Source organism: Calypte anna, chromosome 19 (assembly GCF_003957555.1).
Source record: "Calypte anna isolate BGI_N300 chromosome 19, bCalAnn1_v1.p, whole genome shotgun sequence".
NCBI classification, from domain to species: Eukaryota; Metazoa; Chordata; class Aves; order Apodiformes; family Trochilidae; genus Calypte; species Calypte anna.
Window position 1 is genome coordinate 6,817,951 of NC_044264.1, and position 23,529 is coordinate 6,841,479.

General features: G+C 58.5%; 1 protein-coding gene across 1 annotated transcript in view; it reads right to left on the reverse strand.

The window, feature by feature from the left end:
* Nucleotides 1–3,578: 3,578 nt before the first annotated feature.
* MYO18A (myosin XVIIIA) overlaps nucleotides 3,579–23,529 on the reverse strand; it is a 36,399-nt gene continuing 16,448 nt past the window's right edge. Inside the window, 39 exon segments of the mRNA XM_030462702.1 lie at nucleotides 3,579–4,294; nucleotides 5,340–6,515; nucleotides 7,465–7,587; nucleotides 9,133–9,170; nucleotides 9,713–9,793; nucleotides 9,795–9,861; nucleotides 9,942–10,126; nucleotides 10,804–10,933; nucleotides 11,142–11,242; nucleotides 11,346–11,462; nucleotides 11,642–11,656; nucleotides 11,658–11,756; nucleotides 11,852–11,998; nucleotides 12,100–12,204; nucleotides 12,531–12,658; nucleotides 12,938–13,087; nucleotides 13,090–13,126; nucleotides 13,206–13,240; nucleotides 13,243–13,297; nucleotides 13,299–13,329; nucleotides 14,467–14,621; nucleotides 14,774–14,901; nucleotides 15,026–15,137; nucleotides 15,217–15,336; nucleotides 15,437–15,526; nucleotides 16,579–16,722; nucleotides 17,196–17,324; nucleotides 17,596–17,661; nucleotides 17,738–17,847; nucleotides 18,669–18,906; nucleotides 18,996–19,182; nucleotides 19,269–19,428; nucleotides 19,509–19,650; nucleotides 20,261–20,347; nucleotides 20,786–20,978; nucleotides 21,064–21,154; nucleotides 21,233–21,409; nucleotides 21,886–21,897; nucleotides 23,310–23,454. Coding sequence (XP_030318562.1) covers nucleotides 5,348–6,515; nucleotides 7,465–7,587; nucleotides 9,133–9,170; nucleotides 9,713–9,793; nucleotides 9,795–9,861; nucleotides 9,942–10,126; nucleotides 10,804–10,933; nucleotides 11,142–11,242; nucleotides 11,346–11,462; nucleotides 11,642–11,656; nucleotides 11,658–11,756; nucleotides 11,852–11,998; nucleotides 12,100–12,204; nucleotides 12,531–12,658; nucleotides 12,938–13,087; nucleotides 13,090–13,126; nucleotides 13,206–13,240; nucleotides 13,243–13,297; nucleotides 13,299–13,329; nucleotides 14,467–14,621; nucleotides 14,774–14,901; nucleotides 15,026–15,137; nucleotides 15,217–15,336; nucleotides 15,437–15,526; nucleotides 16,579–16,722; nucleotides 17,196–17,324; nucleotides 17,596–17,661; nucleotides 17,738–17,847; nucleotides 18,669–18,906; nucleotides 18,996–19,182; nucleotides 19,269–19,428; nucleotides 19,509–19,650; nucleotides 20,261–20,347; nucleotides 20,786–20,978; nucleotides 21,064–21,154; nucleotides 21,233–21,409; nucleotides 21,886–21,897; nucleotides 23,310–23,454 — 5,298 coding nt within the window. The 3' untranslated portion in view covers nucleotides 3,579–4,294; nucleotides 5,340–5,347.

A 23,529-nucleotide genomic window follows, 5' to 3' on the forward strand; every position in this document is an offset into this window, starting at 1 on the left:
AGGGGGCAGCTGGTGCTCCTGCAAAGCACTTTCAGCTCTAAACCCGAAACTTTGATCTGCTGGCAGCTCCATCAATGTTTAATGCACCAAAGCCCTGGTAGGGTTTGGAAGATGAGCATTTTGAGGCCAAATTGAAGTTTTTAATATTTTGATATTCAAATAATTTTAATCCACCCAATGCTTCCCCAGGCACGTACCTGGACTGCTAATGAGGGGCTGCCGTTGGCGGCTGATGGGTTTGACACAAAGCAAACAAACCCTTTGCAGATAACTTCAAAGCACTGGGGATCGTGAAGGCTAAATGGGCAACTATGTTGCTCCCTAATTCTTTTTCAAGTGCTGGTTTGCACTTTCTGGAGGATGAGGCTGGAGCAGCCTGACATGAAGCACTGGTGTGGATGATGATGATGATGATGGGCTTCCAGGTGCAGTGGATGCAATTTATGCCATGGATGCAGTGGGTGCTCTGGGAGCAGCGTACAGAGCCCAGCAGGCAGCAATCCACTGCTGAGCCCTGCCTAGCCTTGGCCAAAACTCCTCATTCCCAGTTTCTCTAGCCCCATGTGGATCTGTGCTCGGGTGGCTCCCATAGCCATGCCAGGCTGTCCCCAAAGCCCCATCATCCACCTCCCCAAGCTGGTGCCAGCCCCAAGCTTTCCCATCCAGCCACCAAAGCCTGGTTGGGGACATCCATGTAATGAAAGCAATGGCTTGTGGAGTCCCACTGAGCCAGGGGGATGGTTGCTGGTGCTGGAGGGGGAAGGTGTGTAGCCTGTGTCCCACCCAGCTAGGGCATGGCTGTTCCCTCCACCTCTGGTGAGTGCCCCTGTACTCCACTGGTGGCTCCTTGTCTTCACAGCACAATGACCAAGGCTTTTCCAGCCCAATCTATTAACGCGCTGTAAGCAGGAGAGGAGTTCATTTTTGCCATTTAACATTTCACGGATAATTAATTATTCTCCATCATCTCAGGAAAAAAAAAAAGTAGGAAGAGCAGGTAGAGGGCCCTGTTCAAAGAAAAGGAAAAAAAAAAAAAAAAAAAAAAAAAGACAGCTGAAACCTGGGGAAATTGGTGAATTATTTGTAACATCAAAGGTGAGGGAGGATGTGCTGATTTAATAGGCACCATGCAGTGCAGAGCCCCGGGGATCACGGTGATGCTGAGACCAGCACTCACTCATTGCATTAATGGTCCTGGGCAGTGGTGTGGAGGAGGCTCCAGGGGGGGTTTCCAACCTTTCCTTGCCCTCCCCACATGCATCCTCTCACCTCCCCATTGCTGCAAGCAGCCTGTTCTGCCTTTGCACTGTGCTGGGTGTCCCTGTGACCTGGCTAGGCAGTGTGGTTACAGGGGGCTGGGACACCCCCCCAGCCTGGTGTGGGCCTCCCACTCTCCCCAATGCCTCATCCATCACCAAGGCAAGAGGCAAAATAAATAAATAATGATATTTAACATTTGGTAATAACGACAATTAACGGGTAAATAATGCTTTTTACACCACGGAAAGCCGAGTAAATTAATTCCCCTAATTAACTGTCAGGCAGCACAGGGCAGCGGTGGTGGCAGGCAAAGCATTGCTGAGACCCAGACCCCAAATCACTCCCCTCCCCCCCAAAAAACCATTTTGCAGACTTGCAAAATCCATCACAGTGGGACATGGGGATGGGCACCGTGTGTGGGCTGCTCTGGATAGCGCTAAATCACTCTGATCTCCCAAAAAAAAGAAAATAACAGCGATAACAAAAGATGGCAACGAAGTAGTTTATGGCTGTAATAAATTGTGCCCGAGGGAAAAAAAAACAAAACAAAACAGCAACCCTGGTTTCCTTGAATCGAGCTGGGGGTTTCCAATTGGCACAGAAATGGGAACATCATGGAGTCCCATGTCCCACTGGAGCCTTCCCAGTGGGATTGGGCATAGGCATTGGTGAGGAATGGGACAGATGAGACCCCCTGTGTCCCTGCTGTACCCATGAGAGCTGGAAGGTGGCCAAGGCTCCACCACTGCTGGGCTCAGCTGGACTCTGCCCCGTCCCTCCCCCTGGCTCAGCTCCCAGCAGCCAGTGGGGGATGAGAGGGGACAGAGACAAGGATGGACATGGCTGCCCCCAGCCAGCCCCAGCAGGCCACCTACAATGCCATTGCCATTGGGGCTGGCATCCAGGCCTCCTTCACTGCGACCACCTGGACATGGTCAAGGCTAATGTGGTGACCCCAGCCCTTGTGCACCAATGTCTGGTACTGGAGGGAGAAGGATCCAGGAACCCCCAGCATGGGCAGAATCAGTCCCTGCTTCATCACCTTTGGGCTAAGCCAAGCCCCCCATGGCATCAACGGGCTGCCTGCCCTTGAGTACACCCTTCTCCCAGCACCCCAGAGCTGGCTGGGGTTGTAGGGGTGGCTGTGTCCCCAGCACCACCCTCTCCTTCCCACAGATCATGGTTTCAAGCTGGCAGCAGTGGTGGGGCAGCTGCTGTGCCAGCTGAGCCTGGGTGAGAAGCTGTCCATAGCACAGCCCCCTTTGCCATCACCCGCTTCCCTGGCATGCTCCAGGCTGTGCTCTAGCTCGGGGCACAGCTGTGCCCTCACAGCACTGCAGTGGCCTGCAGCTGTCTCTGTACCCCAGTGTCCTTACACCCCAGTGTGACAGCATCCTCATGTGCACCATCTCCGTCTCACCACATCCTGGTGTCTGCACCATCCCAGCACCCATTATCCTGGCACCCCTCTGTCCTGCAGCCCTCCATCTGTGCACCCCAGCACCTGTGTCCCTGCATCCTGACAGCCCAGAACCCCCACATCCCAACACTTTTGCATCTCTATATCCCCACACCCCAGCATCCTGGTACCCTCCTCCCCACATCCCAGCATCCCCCATGGTGCGCGGTACCGAGCAGTCTCTACCGAGCACCCGCTCCCTGGAAACAAATTAAGGAGCTTTGTCAGCTTCATGAAGATGGAGCTGGAACAGTGCGGAGAGACACACTCGCATAGGAGTCAAGTTAAATGTTTTAATGTTAAATGTGCCATTTTATTATCATTAGATCGCTCCCACTTAATGAAAGCGCATTAGCGCAGCGTGGCTTTATGGCAGCAAGTGCTGAGCTTGGCCCATTTACTTCCAAGAGATGGTGGGAAAAGGAATCATCTGACCTGGTTTGACAGGGTCCCAGGGGTGTGGGGGATCCCTGTGGCTGGGGGAAGTGGGCAGGGGGTAGCACCTGGAATGGGCCAGTGGGTGCCAGGGCTGAGGCCAAGCCATGTGCCATGCAGGCGGCTGGCCATGCACATCATCTCTGCTGCCTTTAATAATTAACGCCGGCAGGCAGAGGGCTCCCATCCCTGCTGCTCATCTGCATATTTATGAAGATTGATAAATGATTCAGTGCCAGCACCCACCGAAGCCATCTCCCCCCTCCTCATCACCCCTGAGTGCAGGGGGCTGAGGGAAGGTGCTAGGCTCAGTCTCTGGATCCTCACAGGGGTTAGATCTATACCTCCGGTCCCTGCCACCATGCAAAGACTCCCCCTGAAATGGGAGAATGCCCGCAGCACATGGAGCAGGCGGCAGCCAGTGTCACCAGCCAAAAATGACATTTATTTTCATACTGAAAGTAAAGGGGGTCAGAGGTGGGGCCGGGGGCGCGGACACACACACGCACAGCTGGGCTAGTGCAAAACAACCAGGCAGGGGTCAAGGGCCAGGGAGGGGATGACAAGAACCTAAGGGGGCATGTGGACCCTGTCCCCATGTCCCCTTCCTGGCTGCAGGGTGGCTGCTCCCCAGAGCCCAGCCAGCGAGAGACATCTTTGGCTCAACTAAAAGGGGATTAAGAGGATGGGGGGGTAGTGCCTGGGGTGCAGGGAGGAGTTAAATTATAAAATAAGGAGCCAGCAGGCACTGAGGAACAAACCCAGGGTGCTGGAGCTGCCGGCTCTACCGCTGAGGACAGAAAGGGGGTGGCAGGGTGGGGATGGCACAGGGGGTGCAGCCAGCGAGCCGGCCGGGCTGTGTCCCCCATGGCCAGGGCTGGAGGGGATGGCTGTGTGTATATCCCCCCCCACCCCAGTGCAGAAGAAATACCGGCTGCCCGGGGTGGCCCCGTGAAGGAGCTGAGTGTTTTCTGAGGTGATGGGGCAGGGTGAGGGGGGCGCTAGGCAGGGGTTTCGGCGCCCCGGCTCTCCACCTCGCTGGCACTGGGGGAGCTGCGGGAGGAGCGGCGTGTGCTGTCCCCGGTGTCCTGCTCCTCATCCCATCTGTCATAGGCGAAGGAGTGCCGGGAGCCTGGGGGGCTGTGTGGGAGAGAAGGGGTTAGTGGGGGCCAGAGGGCTCCATGCCCCAGCAGGGCTCAGCTGCCGGGCATAGCTCCCCTCTAACTGCGCTGAGAGCCAGATGGAGCCTCCATCACCACCTTTTTTTTTTTTTTCTGGTACATGCTCCACCCTAAATGACTCCTTGCCAGGCTGCCCAGTGGCTGCAGCCCCTCCTGGGCACCTGGCACCATGCACTCCAAAAAAGGCTGGTGGCCATGGATGCCAACACTGGTGCTCATGGGTGTCGTCACTCAAGGGTCCCAGTTGGAGCCCATGGCTGGGTGCTGGGGGTGTTTCTCCCCCCCTGTGATGCCTTTCCTGGCAACTTAAATGCCACCACCTTTCCAAAAGGTTTTTTCCCTCCTCCAGTTCTACTCCTGTTCAAGTTATAAGAAAAGATTGAACCTGCTCCCAAATCACTTCTGGGGAGCCCCGGCCTGCCCCTTCTCCACAATCAAACAGGGCACAGAGCTCCAAGGCCCCACAGAGTGAGGTTGGTCACCCCCCAACCTCCTGCATGGTGCAGGGCAGCAGGACACAGCCACCCGAGGAAATCCCTCTAAGCCACCACCCCCCACCCCAGCTCCTGTTCCCATGCTCACACAGCTACAGGTGCGTGTTAGTACCCATCACACACCAGGACCCATCACCATCTATGGGGCGAGCTAGGAGGCCCCAGCAAACCCTTAGATTTCCTGAAGGAATAAATTCAGCCACATCCTGGCCAGGGAGCAGGGAAGAGATTAGAGTTTCCCAGTGTCCTGTGTGAACACGCTGCGTCCTGGCAGCACAGGTAGCTGCTGGTCCCGCTGCGGCTATGCCGGGGACGCTCCCCATGGCTGGACACATGCTGGAGATGCCCTGCAGCACCCCAAAAGCAGGGCTGGCTGCAGGCAAGGCTGGGTGCCTCATCCCAGGGTGGCGGACGGACGTGGGCTCCACACCCTGGAGCTGGACAAGGGTTAGGGTGAGCGGTTAGTGGCACACGGGGCGGTTCATGCTGCACAGCACACACTGCTCCCACCTCCTGCCTCAGTCGCTCTCAGGCCGGTACAGGTACTTCATCATCAGGCTGTCCACCTGCTTCTTTCGCTGCTTCTCCTCCTTCTTGCCCCGGCCCGGGCGTCCTGGCTCCTCCCCCCCTGCCCCCCGAGGACCCTTCTTGACACTGGAAGTGCTGCGGTAGGAGCCAGAGGAGGAATCGGAGGAGGACTCAGAGGATGAATCTGAGTCGGATGATGACTGCTGCTTCTTTTTCTTCTTTTTTGATTTCTTCTTGGCCTTCTTGGCGTGCTTCTTGGTACTCTTCTTCTTCCGCTCCTCTCCCTCGGAGGAGCCAGAGCTGCTGCGGTGCCGGTCGGCACGCCGGGAGAAGTCGAGGGCAGATGCGGAGCGACGAAGGATGCCGGGGGGGTGGTCGGCAGCGCCCAGTGGGGCTGCGCTCCGCACACTCCGTGTGCTCCGAATGCTCCGCCTGTCATCCCCCGAGTCGTCCTCGGGGCTGGAGAAGCCCCTGGCCCGTGGTAGGCGGTAACTCAGCACTTCCTGGATGGCAGCTTCCAGGTCAGGGTCAAGGTATGAGCGGTGCCCCACGGGGCGGGCGTCCCCAGGACCCCCCTCCTCAGAGGCCGCACTGCGGGGCCGGGGGGGTACAGAGAAGCTGCGCCCCAGGGGGGGCTGCCCACGGGATCCCTCATCTGCCTCTTCCAGACGGCTGTGGGCCAGCGAAAACCGCGACTCGGGTCGACTCTCAGGTAACCCACGCCGGCTCCGCAAGCTCCCGGGGCTGGAGAGGGCGAAGCTCAGCAGAGAGCACCTCTCATCCCCTTCATCCCCATCATCCAGCTCGCGCCAGGAGGCAGAGGAGGCCCGGCTCACCGGGGCAGAGGCGACAGAGGCTTTCTCGCTGTCAGCAGCCGAGAGAGACCAACGCTTGCCCAAGCCCTGGCGAGCGCGGCTGCTGGCATCGGCGAAGGCGCGGGCGATAATGGCCGCCCGGTCCTCGGTGTCACCGGCCCGGGCTGCCCGACGGGCAGCACGCTCAGGGGAAGCCGGTCGCTCGCCCAGGGTGCTGAAAAGTGTCTGCTCATCCCCCCTGCCACCTATGGAATCTTTGAGGCTTGGCCGCTTCCTATAGCTGAGGCAGCTCGACACCGATACCGGCCGCTCCTCGGCATCGGGACCGTCCGTCAGGGCTGACCTGCACCAGCAGCACCACGGCCCCATGCATGCACCGGGTTTGGGGGGACAAGAGAGAGATGGAGGTGAGAGAGTGATGGAGGAGGGGGGGAGAGGCAGCCTCCATAATTTGCATCAGCAGGAAATAGCATAGTGGAAAAATGTCGTGTAAGTGGGAGAATTGTTCTAGCCCAGCACTTTGATTCCCTTTTTAAAGTGCTGTGTTTAATTTATTTCATTGTCGGCTACCTGGAGCCATTGTGTTTGATTCCTGGCTTCAGAAAAAGGTGGAATTATCTCCAATAACAAAATGTTTTACATCTGCAGCACTGAATAAATTAAACCAATTAAGAAAAACAGGCTCAGATCTTTCCCCCCTCCCCTGCTTGGCAGAGGGTGGTGAACCCCCTGGGACTCCCAAGGGCTCTGCTAGGAAACTGGGTTTGGATAAAAGCAATCTGCTCTCTCAGGCAAGCACATTCCCTGGGAATGGGAGCAGAGCTGTGTGCCCCAGTCCTATGCTCCTGGGGCCTGTGCCAGGGGTGCACCCAAGCATGTCCCCATGTACCTCTGCTTTGCTGGGGGCCGTGTCAGCAGCCAGCGCTTGCTGAGAGGTGTGGAGAGGGATGTGGTAGGGTTGCAAAGGATGGGAGGTTGGAGGGGGGATCCTGCCCTGTGAACCCTGGGCATGCAGACAAGGAGGGCTGCAGATGCCCATGTGGTGTGGATCCTGTGGTGGATCCTGTTGGGATGCTGGGGAGGGAGACCAGGGAGGTCCCCTTGGGCAGGAGAACATCTGACCCCAGTGGAGACCAAGTCAATCACCAACATCCACCCCTCCCTGGCCAGCCACATGATCACTGGCTGGGAACATGGCACCCAGTGTACCTCACCCCATGGGTGCTCACCCTGCACCCTGGCCATCCCCCAGCACAGCTCACCCTCTCTGTGCACCCAAGCCCTGCACCCACCTGCTGCCCTTCAGGCTGCCGTCATCTGAGAGTGCTTTAGAGGAGCCTTTGTTCTTGGAAAGCCAGGACTTCACCCCATCCACACGCTCCTCCAGGTCCGAGTCCACATCCGAGTCACCATCACTGCCACAGAAGCAGGTCAGCGTGGTAGAAAGCAAGAGGTGAGTATGGGGCAGTGAGATTTTGGGTGCTGGGGAGGCAAAATTGTGCTGGCAGGCACCACATCCCCCCAGCACTCATTGCCTGTGTGCCTTGGAATGGGTGAACCCCCATCTCCCGAGGCGCAGCCTGCATGCGTACAGCTCAGCTTGCATGCAAGGGGTTTCCCAAAGCACAGCTGTGCCACCCTCTGAACCCCAAAACTAACCCACTCCCTGGCCAAAGGACTCCTGCACTTCTGCGCCACTGTCCCCATTGCTATTGCACAGCTCCAGGGCTGGAAATATAAGACATGGGGGCTGGCACTGGGGCAGCAGGCAGGGGATGGCTCCAGAAACATGGGAGATTTCCAGCTAGGAAGGAAATAAGTGGGTTCATTTTATAGGCCGTCATCAAGTACAAAATTACAGCGAGGAAGAGGGATGTTGATGGCCCTGGGTAAACAGGAGTTTAGCAGGCAGAACAGAAACGACTCTGGCAAGGCGGACGCAGGAACAGGGCAGGCAGATTTACAGCCCTGCTGTGCCAGAGAGTCCCTGATTTACATCCTGGTGTAAAAAAAGCCCTATCTGGCTTAAACCATCTAATTTATAATGGCCGTTCGTAACCATATTGATTGCTTTGAGAAAGAAGGTGCTGTATGCATTGCAAAATCCATTCCTCCACGTTAAAAGCATCCCTGCATAAATCTCCCTTAATACCTAACTGCTTACTGCTTTCATTAGGGTTATGGCAGTACCGGCGGGATCTATAAGGAAATCGAAGCAGCACGGGGCCACCCCCCCTCTCCCCACCCTGCCGCCAGCCAGCAAGAGGTGAGGGCTCCCACAGAGCTGCTGCTGGGGAAGTGATCTATCATACAATCCTAAACGGATGTTTTATCCGCTCGGCTTTGGGATGGTTCCCTGCCTGGGGACGGCAACAGACGGCATGGGGGAAGCGTGGCTGGGATAGACCCTCTACGTGAATCCTCCTCATTAAATGCAAAGCAAGGAGCTGCACTCCATCACGTGCATCTCCTTACCCTGTAACACAGCCTGGCAATGCTCGGCTTGGATTATAAAAACCAAAATAACCCCAAAAAACCCCACAGAATGACAACAAACATCCCCCCCCCAAAAAAAAAGAGCCCCTTGAACAAACTCTGGGGGCAGCTCAGGTTTTAAACCTGGTGGAATGAAAACTCCACAACAAATCCAATTTCTGTCCAGGCGAACGTGCCATTAGTTAATTGGGACCCAGATCACAGGGGAATGACCACAGGGTGGGGATATTGTGTGTGGTAGTGGGGCTCCATCACCCCTCCACTTTGATTAGCCAGGGTAGAACACCACCCCCCACCCTGACCCAGGGGCTTGTCCCCTGTCGCCCCGTGTGAGATGCAGTTATGTGCCGTGCTGTGGGTGCTGTTAGGGCATGCTGAGGTGGGCCAGTGGCATGCGGGACCCCGGGCCCACGGGGGTGAGGTGAGAGTTAGGGGAGGGGGGGAAGGCAAGAGGAACTCCTCACAGTTTATTCTTTCTTTTCTGATACTTTGCCACCATGTCCTGCAAACTGGGAGGGGTTGAGGAGGTGGGGTCAGGGAGGGACGGGAGAAACACAAAAGAAAGAAAATCAAATGAAAGGGAAAAAAAAAGACCAAATAGGTGAGGAATGAATGGGGAGGGGGACAAATTAAATGATGGGGAAGGGCAATCCAGCCCTGGTGTAGGGCTGCATGAGGCTGGATCCCTGCATCCTGGGCTGGATCCCAGCATCCCAGACCTCTTGCCAGCCTGTGCTGCCCTGGATCCTGGGGCTCCTTGTGTGGTTTCCAGCTGGCCAGCACAGCCCTGGCTGCAGTTTGGGCACCTTTGCAAGCAGGTGAAGCTGCAGGTAGGGCTGTGAGTGGGTGGAGGGACGGATGCACAGACCGATGTACGGGTGCATGGACAGATGCATGTGTGCCTGATGCATGGATGGATGGATAGACAGATGGCACCCTGCCAGGGCCAGGCAGAGCTGAAGGGTTCCCATGACATTTCAGAAGTAGTGAAAAGAAGCAGTGAGCCTTGGTGACATGCCCCACACAGGAGCCAGCTCCAGACACTCTCACCTGTTGATGAAGGTCCTCATTGCTGTCGCTCTCCATCTCATCCTCAATGGCTGCCTGCAGGTCCCCGATGCGTTTTGAAGGCCAGCTTCAGGTCTGACTGCAGGCTCTGGTTGGCAGCTTCCAGGCTCTCTAGGTCCATCTCCTGTGGGGAGGAAGCAGGGTTGAGCTGGGGTACAAGGGAAATCCCCCTGTCCCTCCATCTGGGCTGTTGTGGGTGCCTCACAGCTCATGCTTCTTGCGGCTGGCCTCAGCTTCCTTCTTGGCCAGCTCACCCATCTCCTCCTTGACATCGCGAAGCTGCCGCTGCAGCCGCTTGTTCTGCTCCTTCTCCCGGTTCTCAGCAGCTGCACGCTGATCCCGCTCCTCCGTCAGCTTCTCCATGTTCTCCTTCAGCCGCGTGGCCAGGCTCTGTGGAGTGGGGGGCACGGGGTCACCGCAGATCCCCCCATGGACCCCCTGCACACTGCTGCAATGCCCAAGAGCTCATGGCAGGATGGATCCCATCCTGGTGAACTTACATGAGGACATGAAGGAGAAACCCCCTTCCCAGGGCAAGAGAAGGGGCAGAACAACCCATGGGGGCTTTGCCAAATTGGAAAAATAGATTTAACTGTGTGTGAAGTAATTACAGCCTGTAACGTAGGGAAAAAATAGCTCCCCTTCTCCCCCAGCCGCTGAGCCAGCCGCTGCATATTTATGACCCCAGCAGAGCGAGCAGGGAAGGGAAATAACAGCTCGGAAAATATTAAGAGGAGAGCTAAGCTGCTCCACTCCCCCAGCAGAGCTGCAAGAGGCAGAATACCAAGCCAGGATGAGTTTTAGCGGGGCTGAGAGAGTCTATAATTTCCCTAAGTCAATGCAGGGAAAGAGCAGCTCTTTGCTGGGCTGGGGGGGTGAATTACTGTTATCGGCGCTTGCAGGGAGCTTTGCCTGCCTGGACGGGCTGTTGGCAGCAGAGAGCTGCAGTGTGGGGGTTTCCTGGGAGGAGATACTGGGGATGTGTTTGGTGGACCCTCTCTGGGCAGCTTTGCAGCTTGGTGTCTCTGCAGGAAGGAAGGTCCCCATGGAGAGAAGGTAGTGCCCACCTCCAGGCGCTTGACTTGTGTCCGCTCAAACTCCAGCCGGGACTCCAGCTCACGGATCTTGGCCTCTTGCCGGCTCACCAGGGACTTGTCCACCATGGATTGCTCCAGGAACTCTAGCTGGCTCTGTAGCCTTGCAGCTGCAGGCAGGGGGCACAACCTCAGCCTTGACCACCACCTTTCCGACATGTCTCCCCTCCCCACCACTCTTGTCTCACGGCTTCCTATGAGACGGCCCAGTGCTCTGCAGGATCTGCAGTGATCTGCAGGTCCCCCCGCCATGGTGATTGCAGTGGGTCTCTGGGTGCCCCCCCCCATCGTCCCCATTTCACTCAGGGTACATGTTAGTGCTTCCCACCTTCTCCTGCAGCTCCTGTTTCTCCTTGCTGACCTCCTCTAGCTGTGCCTGGAGGTCATTCATCTGTGCCAGGTCCCGAGATGCCTGTGGGACACATCAGGGCCATCAGGGGAGACCCCACTGCACCAGCTCCAAAAGGGACATTACAGGGAGGCTGGAGGTACTGCAGCTCCTGCTTCCCCCTCACCTGGGCCACAGCCGCCTTATGCTTCTTCATCAGCTCGTTCATGTCCTCCTGGTCCTCCTCCAGCCGACTCTGCACCTCATTCTTCTCCCTCTGCAGCCGGCTCAGCTGCTCCTCCAGCTGGGGGGAGTCGCTTGTGTCTCCCTCTGCACCCCAGGACCAGGGCATCCACCCCCCAAAACCAACCCAAACAGTGTAGGACCACCCTGCTGGCTTGTGCTGTGTTGGTGGGCATCCTGTCCCCAGGTGCCAGTGAGCCATGGCCCCATCATGTAGAAATGCACCCTAAAAAAACTTACTGCTGCTTTAGCTTTGGGCAAGGTCGTCGATCTGCAAGTGAAGGTCTTCAATCTCCACCTCCATCGACTTGCGGGCCTTGACGGCAGCCGCGCAGGTGAACTCTGACTCCTCCAGCTGTGGGGACATGGCTCAGCACCTGGCCAGGGGATGGGGATGCCCTGTGTATCCCTCAAAGGCTGAGGTTTTGGGGAGGGGTATGGATGCACAACCTGGTTCTTGAGCTGGGCTATCTCCCTCTTGCTGGGTGCGTTGTTCTTCAGGTGGTCCAGCATGATCTGCGCATCAGCTAGCAGTGCCTTTGTCCTCTTCAGGTCCCGGCGCAGGCGCTTTTCAGTCTCAAAGTCCCGCTGGTTGGCCTGTGGCAGGGGGACCGTGACAGGGCATTGTGCTGGCAGGCTGCCATGGCCATCTTGGGGTCCCAAAAGCAAGGCATGTGCTTGGCTGTCCTGTGCCCTACCTGCTCACTGATGGCAGATAACTTGCTCTCCAGCTCCCGTTTCTCTCTCAGCACCTTCTGCTTGTCCTCATACTCCTCCTCCAGCTGCACCTCCATCTGCTTCAGCTGGGGGACATCCCGGGCAGATGGTCAGGCTGGCAGGAAGGGGCCAGGACATGCCTCCCTCACGTGTCCCCACACAGGGGGGATGTCAGGTGACCCCACTGGCCAGGTGTTTGTGCAACCAGAGGCACAAAGCCCGGTATGTGCTGGCCCGGGCAGCAAAGGGACCGGTCGGACCTGCCGGGCCAGCAGAGCTGGGCTGTGGCGGGCTGTGTAGAAGCTGAGTGCTGCGTGACTGTGCCCAGCTGACAGCTCCCAAGCACCCAGCTGGGACACGGGTACACATTCTGTTCCCTCCCCCGGGCAGAGGGGCCACAGTTGAGCCTTACCTTCTTCTGGCATGACTGCCGTATCTCCTCCACTTCCTCGTCACGGCTCTCCACCTCCTTGGCATGGGTCTGCCGTAGCCGCTCCATCTCCATCTCCAGCCGCAGCTTCGCCTGCAAATGGAGGGGATCTGGTCAGAGCAAAGGGGTACATGGGGACACCCCCCACACCACTCCCTGGGTGTCACTCACCCAGAAAACCCCCTGGTCTGAGGCCGGCAGGGCTGCCTGCCCCACGGTGACCTGCCGGGCCATGGCACAAAGGGCCAGGAGCTGTGCCGGCAGCCGTGATGCCTGGCCCTGACGCTGGGCTGAGGGGCAATCGCCTCTCTCCGGGCAAGCCCGGCCCAGGTAATAACAGCCCTGCATGAAACCACCCCACCCAGAAACCTTGCCCCTCCCCGTTGTACTGCTCCAGCATCTGGATGGTCCAGCTTGCTCATCCAGTTCTCCTCCTGGTCCTTTGACCTTTGCCTCCAGGTCCCGCAGCTGCTTCTTCACCTTGGCCAGGGAGCCCTCGTCCTTTGACTCCTGGGAGGAGATGTCCTGCAGCTCAGCCCCAGCGCCTCTGCCTTCTGAGTCAGCCCGGTGATGTCAGACTCTTGTCCTGCCAAAAGAGGGGGGTCACTGTCAGCCACTGTCAGTTTGGGACTAGGGAGAAGACAGGATCTTGCTCACCTCCAGCAGCTGCTTGAGGCCGAAGACCTCGGCACCAGCACATCCTTCTCACGGCTCAGCTTCTCCCGCTGCAGCCTCTCCCTCTGTGTCTCCCTCGTGTGCCTGTGAGAGCTCACTGTCGAATCTGTGTGGGGAGAGCAGGATGGACACTCAGCTTCCTGTACAGGTCCCCAGCCTCATGACACTGAGCATCCCACCCTGTGGCAGCAGGCCACTGGGAAGGGTGGCGTTCCGCCAGCTGCTCACTCAAAGCATGCTGCTGATGAGCCTTTAATTGCCAGCATGGTGGCAAAGAGCCACTTGGAGAAACTCCTCCTGATGTCTTCACTTGGTGGCTAATAGAGAGCACAGCACCCACAGTGCATGGCTGGCATGTGCCAGTGGGGACTGTGGCTACTAATGGTGGGGGGCTACATGGAGGTGGCCAGGGACACAACATCCTCTAAGCAGGATGCAGAGGATCTCCAGGACACAGAGGGGCTGCAGGACATGGAGAAGGCTCCATCAGAGATGGGCTCTTGCTGCAGCTTGGCTCTCCCAGCCAAGAGCCTCCCACAGTCCTAAGTCAGATGGCAGCAGTCCCATCCCTGGAGGGGACACAAGCCCCCAGTGGGGACGTGCTCAGCACAGCCTGGAGCTGGGCAGCCTCTCCCAGTGCCCCTGGGATGGGATCAGACGTGTTTGCTCTGAAATCACTGCCTTTGGGGCTTGGGAAACAACCCAGAGCTCAAGTTTGTGACCTGCGTTAAACACCTCAGCAGCTAATCCCCTTTTTTTCCATGTGCTGGGTAATAAACAGCTGCATTAGCACAGACTCCAATCCACAGAAATTGAAATTAATTAGATTGGATTCTCTCGCCTGTATTTGTGTGTGGCAATCATTACCATAATGAGATGAAAGCGTCCCTGCCTGCTTAATAACGTTAGCAAACTTTGGGGCTGGGAGAGGGGACAGAATGACAGCAAATGCCATGCTGAGCCATGGGGCATGAGCAGCCTCCACTATGGGGCACAGTCCCACATGGGTGGATCACTTGGCTCCAGGCCCCCCAGAAAGGGAGCAGGGTACCCCCCCCCCCAATGAAAACATCCAACCCAGACAGCCCATCCCACTGGAGACACCTCGGCCAAGTGGGAGCTGGTGAAGTGCCCAAATCCCTGCTAAAATGGTAATGCCACTTTGCAAGAGGCTCACAGTGCAGTGAGGATGCCATCATCCAACCCGCCCTATACTCCCCTCCACCAACCACGCTGTCCCCACCTCCGCTGCTTCTTCTCCAAGTCGTGGTTGCGTCCCTGCTGGCCCTCAAGGTGCAGCTTGGTGTCCTGCAGCTCGGCAGCCAGGCGCTGGCACTTCTTCTTTAGCTGCTGCAACGCCCGCTGGCTCTCCTCGCTGTCTGCCTGTAGGTCCCCCAGCTGTGGGCAGGAATGGGCAGGGTGCTCAGGGCTCCAGGAAGCCACCATGTCCCCACTGCTCCAGCCATGTGCTCCTTCACCACTGAGCAAGGAGCAGCTGCCCACCCCCTATGAATCCCCAAGCTGAGGTGACCCAGGGTGACCCCACTCACCCTTCGTTCCAGCTGCCTCTTGCTCTGCTGTTCCACCTCCAGTTTGTCCTCCAGCTCCTGCTGCAGCCGTTTCTTGGTGAAGTCGATCTCCCGCACTGCCCGCTCGTATTTCAGCCGCCATTCGCCACCTGTGCAGGGAAATGGGGTTACCGAGGGGCTGCATGAAGCAGCACAGGGCCATGGTGGAGATGGGTACACGGTGTTGTGACTACAGGACACCCAGGCTGGCGAGTATGGGAGGTAGGATGGCACCTGAATCATCATCGTCGAGCTCTCCATTGAGCTCGGCTGCCCGGATGAGCCGAGCCTCCATCACCTCCATCTCCATTGACTCCATTTGCTTCTTCAGAGCATCGTACTTAGCCTGGAAGGGGACAGGAGCACGGTTAGCACCGGGGGTAGGGGATAGGGGAGACCATGAGGTCAGGAAGAGGAGCATTTACCTGCAGGTCCTTCATCTCCTTCTCGGCCCGCAGCCTCTCAGCTGTCTCAGCATCCAGCAGCTGGGAGGCCGACTCGCCAGTGTTTCGTTCGTCTGTCAGCTCTGATGTCAGCTCTGTAATCTGCCGGGGGGGGGGTGTGAAATAGGATGGTGGGCTGGGGCAGCTGCTGCCACAGGCTGGCATAGCACCACACCCCTTTCTGGTACCCGCAAGGACTCACCCTGCTCTCCAGGCGGTCGCTGTTGAGCCGCAGCTCATTCCGCTCCTTCTCCACCTTCTCGAGTTTGTTCTTCAGCTGCTGGATCTCTTCCTGCAACAGAGCAAGCAGTGAGGGAGGGGGGAGGTGCAAGGAGAAGAGGTTGTCAGGCAGGAGCCGGGCAAGTCTCTACCCCTCAGTGTCCCCCCAGTGCTGAGTGGGCAGGGTGGGGGCTCCCTGGGCGGGGGCTGCTCTCTCCTGCCAAGGGCTGGGCAGGGACTTTCCCCAGCTTGCTCAGCCACTGCACTCCAGCCCCATAAATGGTGTCAAAACACCAAGCAGCCCCAGCAAAGCTGGAGAGGGATCCCCACATCTTCCCGGAGAGGAGGTGGGAGCAAACCCACCCATTGAGAAAGGCTTTGGGGGCACCCAGCCCAGGTGGGGAGGGAGGGGACCCACTGGAATGCCCGGGGACCACCAGCCAGCTCTGGGGAGGTGTGCCTGGTTGCCAGCTTCAAGCACATCTTTCTATCCCCTCCTCTGGTCCCAGCATAGGCTGAGGAGGGCAGGAGGGAGCCCAGATGCCTCCACCCCTTGTTCCTGTCCTCAGTGTGTTGGGGTGAAAGCTGAGCCAGGCAGCGGTTCCGTGCCGGGCAGGCTCAGCAGGGGCACGAGTGTCTGGTTGCCAGCGCAGCATGGAGCCCCCCACACATGCCTCTCGGCATACGGTTTCGTTTCCATTCTCCACGCCTTGTAATTGGGCTCATGCAACAGCCAGCTCTTGGGATGGTAATGACATGCTGATTCGCAAATTAGGGAGCAATTCAAGCCTGACATTGAGGAGGTGCAGAGTAGACTGTCCTGAATCCCACAGATTCCCCTATTATGAGGTCCTACATCCCACCCCACCATGAAGTCCTGGATCCCAACCCATCCCTGGGCTCCTGTATCTCATCTTTCCTTGGGGTTTTGCATCCCACCCCACTGCAACCTCCTGTACGCCAACCCACCACGAGATCCTGCAGCCCACCCCACCATGGAGTCCTCCATCCCATCCCACCCCATCCCATTGAATCCCATCCCAGCACAGGGCCATTCCCAGGACCAACAGTCCCCCAAGCCCACCCTGCCCCATCCAGCATCCCCTTTGGTGCAGGGATACCCACGTCTTTGCCACGGATCTGGTCCTCAGTGAGCTGCACCTCGATGAGGGGCCGCACGGTGGTGAAGAGCTTCCACCAGGGCCAGTCCTTCACTCCCTTGTTCTTCTTGATGTTCTTCTGCACGCACCGGATGGCCAAATCCTGAATCTGCACAGGGCACAGTGTCACCAACAGGTACGGTGTCTGCACAGGGTGCAGTCAGTGGGATGAATCAAGGTGGGTGGGCACTCAGCACCCCTGCCAGCACCCTGGTGCGCTCCCCCTTTGTTTGCATTTGTTCTAATTGTACTCGGCTCATCTGCTGTTCTGTTCCTTCCAGCCTCTCCAAACACTACTCCTGCGAGGTGTTGCTGAGATGCCTATTTTACAACCTCTTTACTAATGAAAGCAGGAGCTGCAACATAGCTCCATCCCGCTGTGGTAATGCCCAGCGCCGTCCCCACTGGTTCCCCTCCGGTTCCCTCCTGGCCCCCCAGAGCTCCCCTGGGCTGGGCGGGCGCAGGGGGAGGTGGGAGGAGGAGGTGCTGGCCCAGGCGGCTGCGGTAAGGCTGCGCTGCCCATTTTAGGCGAAACTGTGCAGCAGAGCCCGGGGGGTGGGGGGAAGAGGCGCTGGGACGAACCTTCCTCTTCTTGAAGTGCTGCCGTGCCAGGAAACCCCTGCACGCTGCCTGGAAGAGGGTGATGTTCCTGCTGGTTTGTGCGTCCCGCTGCTCCTCCAGCTTGGCCAGTGATCCAGCCCGGAAAAATACCTGCAGGAAGGGGGCAGGGTGAGATGGTGATGGGCGCCGGCATCCCTCCAGCACGCCGTGCCACCCTCCCACTGCACTGACCGGTGGGGATGCAGGTCTCCCCTCTGCAGCCACTGGCTCTGTCCCACTGTGGGGGTTTTATTCCCCCAGCCCGAGGAATGCCATAGGCGGGGAGAGAACAGTGCTGCCCTTGTGCTGCTGTGCCACACTGTGCCACCCACCCCTACCCTCTGCCACCACCATCACCCACTGCCAGTGTCAGGCATCATACCCGGCTCAAGCCCATGTGATAGCTGCTCTTCTCCAGGTCCAGTGACTCCAGCAGCTCCTCCACTGCCTGCAGGGAGGAAGAGGTGTCAGGAATGAGCTGGTGGCACTGCAGGGTGCAGGACAGCCTGGACCAGGGTACATACCCGCTTCTCATCCACCACGATGTAGTTGCGGCCGTGCTTCTTGGTTAGGTGTGGAGCTAGGACGTCAAAGCGTCGCCTGAACTCAGCAAACACCATGTGGTCGGGATACCCTGCAGGGGGTAAGGGAGAGCAGGGCTCTGGGGGCAGCCAGGATGCCTGGGGGATGGCCAGGGACAGCCCCATCTGCCCTGACTTGCTGGGTCCCATTTTTTAGGGTAGCTGATGGGGTCACCCCAGGTGGCACAAGATACTTATGGGGCCAGAAGAAGTTTTATTGCCCTGACCTTCCCTGTGAGGCTTTCCTTGGCTGTGTTCTCCAGCAATTTTGGCTGGGAGCTGGGGAGAAAGTGGCCAGAGACACATGTGCAAGTAAACAGGCCCTGCCCCAGCGCCACTCTGAGCTGCAGCCAACTTCTGCATCAGGCTGGAGGTGCTGAGCTTCCACATCTTAATTAACAGTAGGGTATTGATGAGGATGCTGACCCCAGCACAGTCGGCTGGCCATAGCCATCGATCCAGAAGGTGTGCTAGTGGCATCAATTCCCAACCGCGGCAGGAAGGGTTCGGCCTCCAGGCAATAAGACCTCAACTGGGCAGCTGGCCACATGTATCGATAAATGCTTTTTTGAGCACGACCCGGAGTCCCTGGTCCCGGTGGGACAGGAGCCAGCTGCCAGTGGGATGGCTGCCAGGAACCAGCAGCACCAGTGGAGACACCCAATTAAGGCCATGCCTGTCCCCAGTGCAGACAACTCCACAGGGGAGGGGGGGGCAGGATGGCTCAGGGAGGACAGTTGGCAGAGACTAGGCTCCAAGCACATGCTGAAAAGGGTTCCTTGGGGGTACTTTGGCTGGCCAGAGAGGAGAGGCAGCCAGGACCCACGTGGCACCCACACCCACAGCAGGCTGTGGGTGGCATCCCACAGCTCACCTTGTCGGTACATGCGGAGAGCATCAAGCAGGCGGGAGCCGCGGAGCTGTGCACGCAGGAGAGGCACATCCAGCTGCATCAGCCCAGCCTCGCAGTGCTCTGTGGGCAGCTCCAGCTCACTGCCGCTCACTCGCCGGCACGGCAGAGCTCGGGGGTCCCCGCCGCCCCCCGCTGCCTTGGGCAGGAAGCAGTGCACAAAGTGGAGCTTGGACTTCTTGATGCTGTCGATGAGGGCATCCTGCAGGCAGGGGAAAGAGGGGTGAGCAGTGACAGGCAGCGGTGACCAAGCTGGACCCGGGGACCCCGCCTCGGCAGCCCCTCACTCACCACTTGAAGCTTGATCTGGATGCAGAGGGATTTCTTCTTGACAGCAGCCACGCCGGTGGTGAAGGTTTTGCGCATGCTGGTGGCTCGGCGCAGGGCCAGCTGGGAGCCCCCTTCCAGCCCTGCCACCGAGCCTGACAGCACCAGCGCCGACCCGCCCCGGCCAGCAAACAGGCTGCTGATGACCTTCCTGCAGGGCAAGGTGGGGACGTCACCCACAAAATCACCTCTTTCCCCCCCTGCACTGTCCTTCCCAGGCCCTGGGACTTCACTCACTTCTGAGATTCCTGCAGCAGGATGGAGGCATTTTGGGAGGCCGGGTTATGCTTGACGTGGTTGAGCCAGCCCGTGGCATCGTACTCAACCCAGTTGGTCCCTGAGCTGTGACCCAGAAGGAAGTGTCGAGGCTTGTCACTGGGGAGCAGTGGGTTGTGCCCTGAAAGGAGACACAGAATCAATGGGCAGGGGCTGGCACTTCACAGATGCATGGCCCCATGGTGCCAGGCCCTTCCTGACCTTTCTTCCCCCCTTCCTGGGGGCCGTAGTAGGAGAAAAGTCTCTCCAGCAAAGTGTCCTCATTGCCACCTGGCTGCAGTGCCTCCTCCTCCAGCAGCCACAGCAGCCCTCGCGCCTCATCCGAGCGGGCCAGTGACCGGACCTGTGGGTAACACCATGCTTGCACCCAGCCTGGGATGCCAGTGTACCCCAGAGCATGGACAGGAGGGACGGGGGACCTGGGCCATCCAGGGAGCATGCAATCTTAGCCACCAGCAGCAGCAAGACAAAGTGTCCCCACCCAAGAAGACTCCTGTTTAATGGAGACCATGCAAGGGAGGAGGCTGTATGCAGCACTCTGGGCAGGGACATGCTGGCCAGGGTGGAGAATGCCATGCTGAGGCAGCTGCAGAATGAAAGCCAGCACAGGGCTGGCGCTAGCAGCCCCCCTCAGTCTCTGCAGCCTCCTCCAGCAAGGACTGGAGCACCCCTTTGAGGACCCATGCACACTGGGGATCTGAGCACATTGGGGACCAGAGCAACCTGGGGACAGCCCAAAGGCTCCTCACCCTCCTGCCTGAGGCACTGGCAGCTCCCAGAGCAGCAGGGGACACCGTCTCCACGCCTTGTAATTGGAATTGAGATGCACACTTGCAGGCACACTCTCATGCCATTCAGGACAGCCCATCTCCTTCCCCTGACCACCATCAAAGGGCCAGGAAAGCCACGGGCCACTGCCTCAAGCTACAAACTTCTATAATACAGGTGCTCACCAGTGCCTGGTGCGAGGGCTGGTCTACAGCAGCTATGGAGCCAGAGGAGCTGGGCTCAGCATCAGCCAGGGCAAGCTCTATGTTCTCCTGGTGAGGGAGGCAGAAGTGTTGTTACTGCCCATGTAGTGGGGCAGGCAGCTGGTCAGGGGGTTGATCTCAACAGTCTAGGCAGGAGGCTGGGCTTTCCCAGCACCCCTGCTGTGCTGGCATGGCAAAGGGGTGACATTGGGTAGGCAAAGGGGGAGACCAGGACACATGGAGTGATCCCCTTGACTGATTTTCCCCACCACCATCACCCGCAGCCACCCCACCACCTCCCACTCCAGCAGGTTTGCAGGCAGAACTGCACCACATGGTGTTGGTGTCAGCAGGAAAACCCTGGCTGCTCCAAGCAGCTCCAAGCAGAGCTGCTTTGGTTGGGCTGATGCAAAATGACCATGGGGTAAGACACCAGGTGGGGGGAATGGTGTAGATGGTGTGGAGTGGAGGGCAGGAGCCAAGGGCAGCCCCAGGTGTCCCCGTTACCTCCTTATAACGCTCCAGCTCACGGGCGAAGGTGCGCTGATGGAAGAGGAGCTGCAGGCGTTCCTGGGTGTAGTTGTGGCAGAGCTCCTCGAAGGTGGCCCCTCGGCTCTGTCCTGCCAGCTCGGGGTTTTGTGCCCCAGGGGTGTCCACCACAGTCACTGAGCACAATGAGTGCTGGCTCGACTTCAGTGCCCTGTGGGGGACAAAGGGACATAGTGGGGTGAATGGGTGCTGCTGGGTGATCCCCTTTTCTCTCCCCGCCCCCCCCCAGCAGGTACCTGTTGAGCAAGGAGATGAGGAGGGTGAAAAGCTCAGAGTACAAGCCAGCTGCCATGCCCTCCAGGCACTCCAGCGCTGTCAGCTTGGGACCTATCCAAGACAACCCTGAGTGTCCCCAGTCTGGCGTCCCCTGGGGCCACCTATTGTCCCCACCTTCCCTCACCCTACCTGTGCTGCTGTCACCCAGGGGTGCCTCGTCAGGGCCCTGACGGAAAGAGGTGGATCGCTGCAGGGTGCCCTTGGGCTGGTGCTTGAAGATGGAGGAGGAGAGCTCTTCCAGGCTGCAGCCCAGTAGGTAAGCGGCTTTCTGAGCCCACTCATGTCGGGCAAACTGCTTCCTCCCAGCTGGAGGGTGGAAAAAGGGTCTCAGGGCCAGACCGAGCATCCCCCAAAGTGGGGGGATCTGCAAGGTTGGGGATGCTGTGCACAGTGGGAACATACAGCCAGCACCAGAGATCTGGGAAGTATGATGGGGGGCGCTGAACAGAGGACACGGGGGGTGAATGGCTTTGTGCCCCTGCAGGGCTGAGCCCAGAGCCACACCATGGGGAAGGGAATGGGGGTCATCCCTTGCTACCACTGCCCAGGGACCCCTGAGGCCCCATGACAATGCAGGGCACTAAGACACCCCAGCATGGGGACATACAGAACAGTTCTGCTGTGACATGGAAGGACAGACTTTGGCTGCCAGGCACAAACCCAGGGAGGGGAGGGCAGGGTGGTGGGAGCAGGTTAATGGTGACACACAGGGACAGGGTAGTGGGAAAGGCAGTGGCACATGGGAGGGGGAAGCCAGAGATGCGTGGAGAACAAGACTTTACCTTCATCGGCGTCTGCATTGCAAAAGGGCAGCATGCACCATGCAAACAGAGACAGGGGTTAGAAACAATGGCACACGTGGCACGGGGATCCCCTCCTGCCAAAACATGCCACATGCCCAACCTCCCCCCAGGCAGTACCACGGTGAAATGTCGCAACCCCTTCCCCCGCCAACCCTGCCACAGTGTGGGCACTGGTGGGGAGCAGCTCAGCTCTGCCCCAGAGCATGGGGAGCTGCAGTCAGACTCAGCCTGGTACAAGCATCAAGGTGCCAAGGAACTGGGGGCTGGCATGGGTGAACTATCTCTGAGCATCCCCAGTGCTCACAAGATGCATGGAATGCTTAAGTAGCAGCATGGACCTGAGGCTGGGATGCTCGCCCCAAGCAGGATTTGGGGTTCACCCCTAGAAGGCCCCCCCTCCCCCAAGGAGCTCTGAACTACCCAAGCATCCCTCCATGGTGGCTGCAGCAGGGCCCTGCTGCCCTCTAGTGCCTCAGAGAACCCCACAGGCCAACACCACTCCCCAGTGCACTCCAAGACCCTGCTGGTCTCTCCTTCTCCATCATGCCTGACTCATCTTTCCCCCAGGGCTGCAAAAATCCCTTGGAGTCAGCCCTAGGTGCCCAATTTCAGCTGCACTGTGCCCAGCCTAGCAAGCAGCACCACGGGAGCTTCCAGCACCATAGAGGGAAGGTAGAGAAACCCAAGGGGAGACAAGCAGCCCCACAAAGCCAAAATCACCCTGGATGAGATGGATCCCGATTAACTGAGATGGAGAGCGTAGCTGCCGCCCACCAGAGCAAGCCCTGCAGCCCACAGTGAGCCCCAGGTGCTGGGGCAGCCTTGCCCCACCACCACAAACAGTGCCAAGAGGACAAGGAGAGGTCCTGACAAGCAAATTTGAGGCTGCCAGGACCTAGCAGGGGGTCAGGGCTGGTCCCAGCACATCAGAAGAAACCCAAGCCCCCATTTCAACCCCAAAACCATCACCACATGGAACCACCCAGAGTAGAGCCCCCAGTGGCTCCAATTACCAGCTCCATCTGCCAGCGGCTCTGCAGGGAGGACAGGAGGGAGAGGTGTTATGTTGGGGACACACATGAACCCCCTGAGTCCCTTGGCCCCAGCCAGGCCCCACAGATTCCCAAGACAGCAGCGGCCAGCCTGGGGGCTGGAGGTTGATTCCCACTTGCTGGTGGAACCACTCTAGCCAAGGGGGCAAAGCTGAGCACCACAAAGCACCTCAGGTAGCAGAACACTGTCTTTCACCTGACACAGCCTCAAAACACCTCCCAAGGCTCAGTCACACTAGGGGGGTGCCATATGCAAGGTGCTGAGGTGCCAGCAATCCTTCCAGGACCATCAGCCCCATCAGCCCTGAGCTTTAGCTCATTAATGCCTCCCAGCCCTGAGCAGCTCATTACCTTTGGTGGCTCCAGCAGCCCCCAGATGATAAATGGCTCCTAGGACAAGCCAGAAGGCTTTTTGCTCATCACTGGAGATGCCCATCACCTTCATGGCAGCCTGGAGCTTGTTGAACTGCTGGGTTGCCTTCTGCTTTTCTTCTGGCTGCAGGGAGCAATGGGAGCCATCGGTGTGGGAGCCCAGCTCTGATTCCCCCTGCACCCAAATGTGTCAGGGACC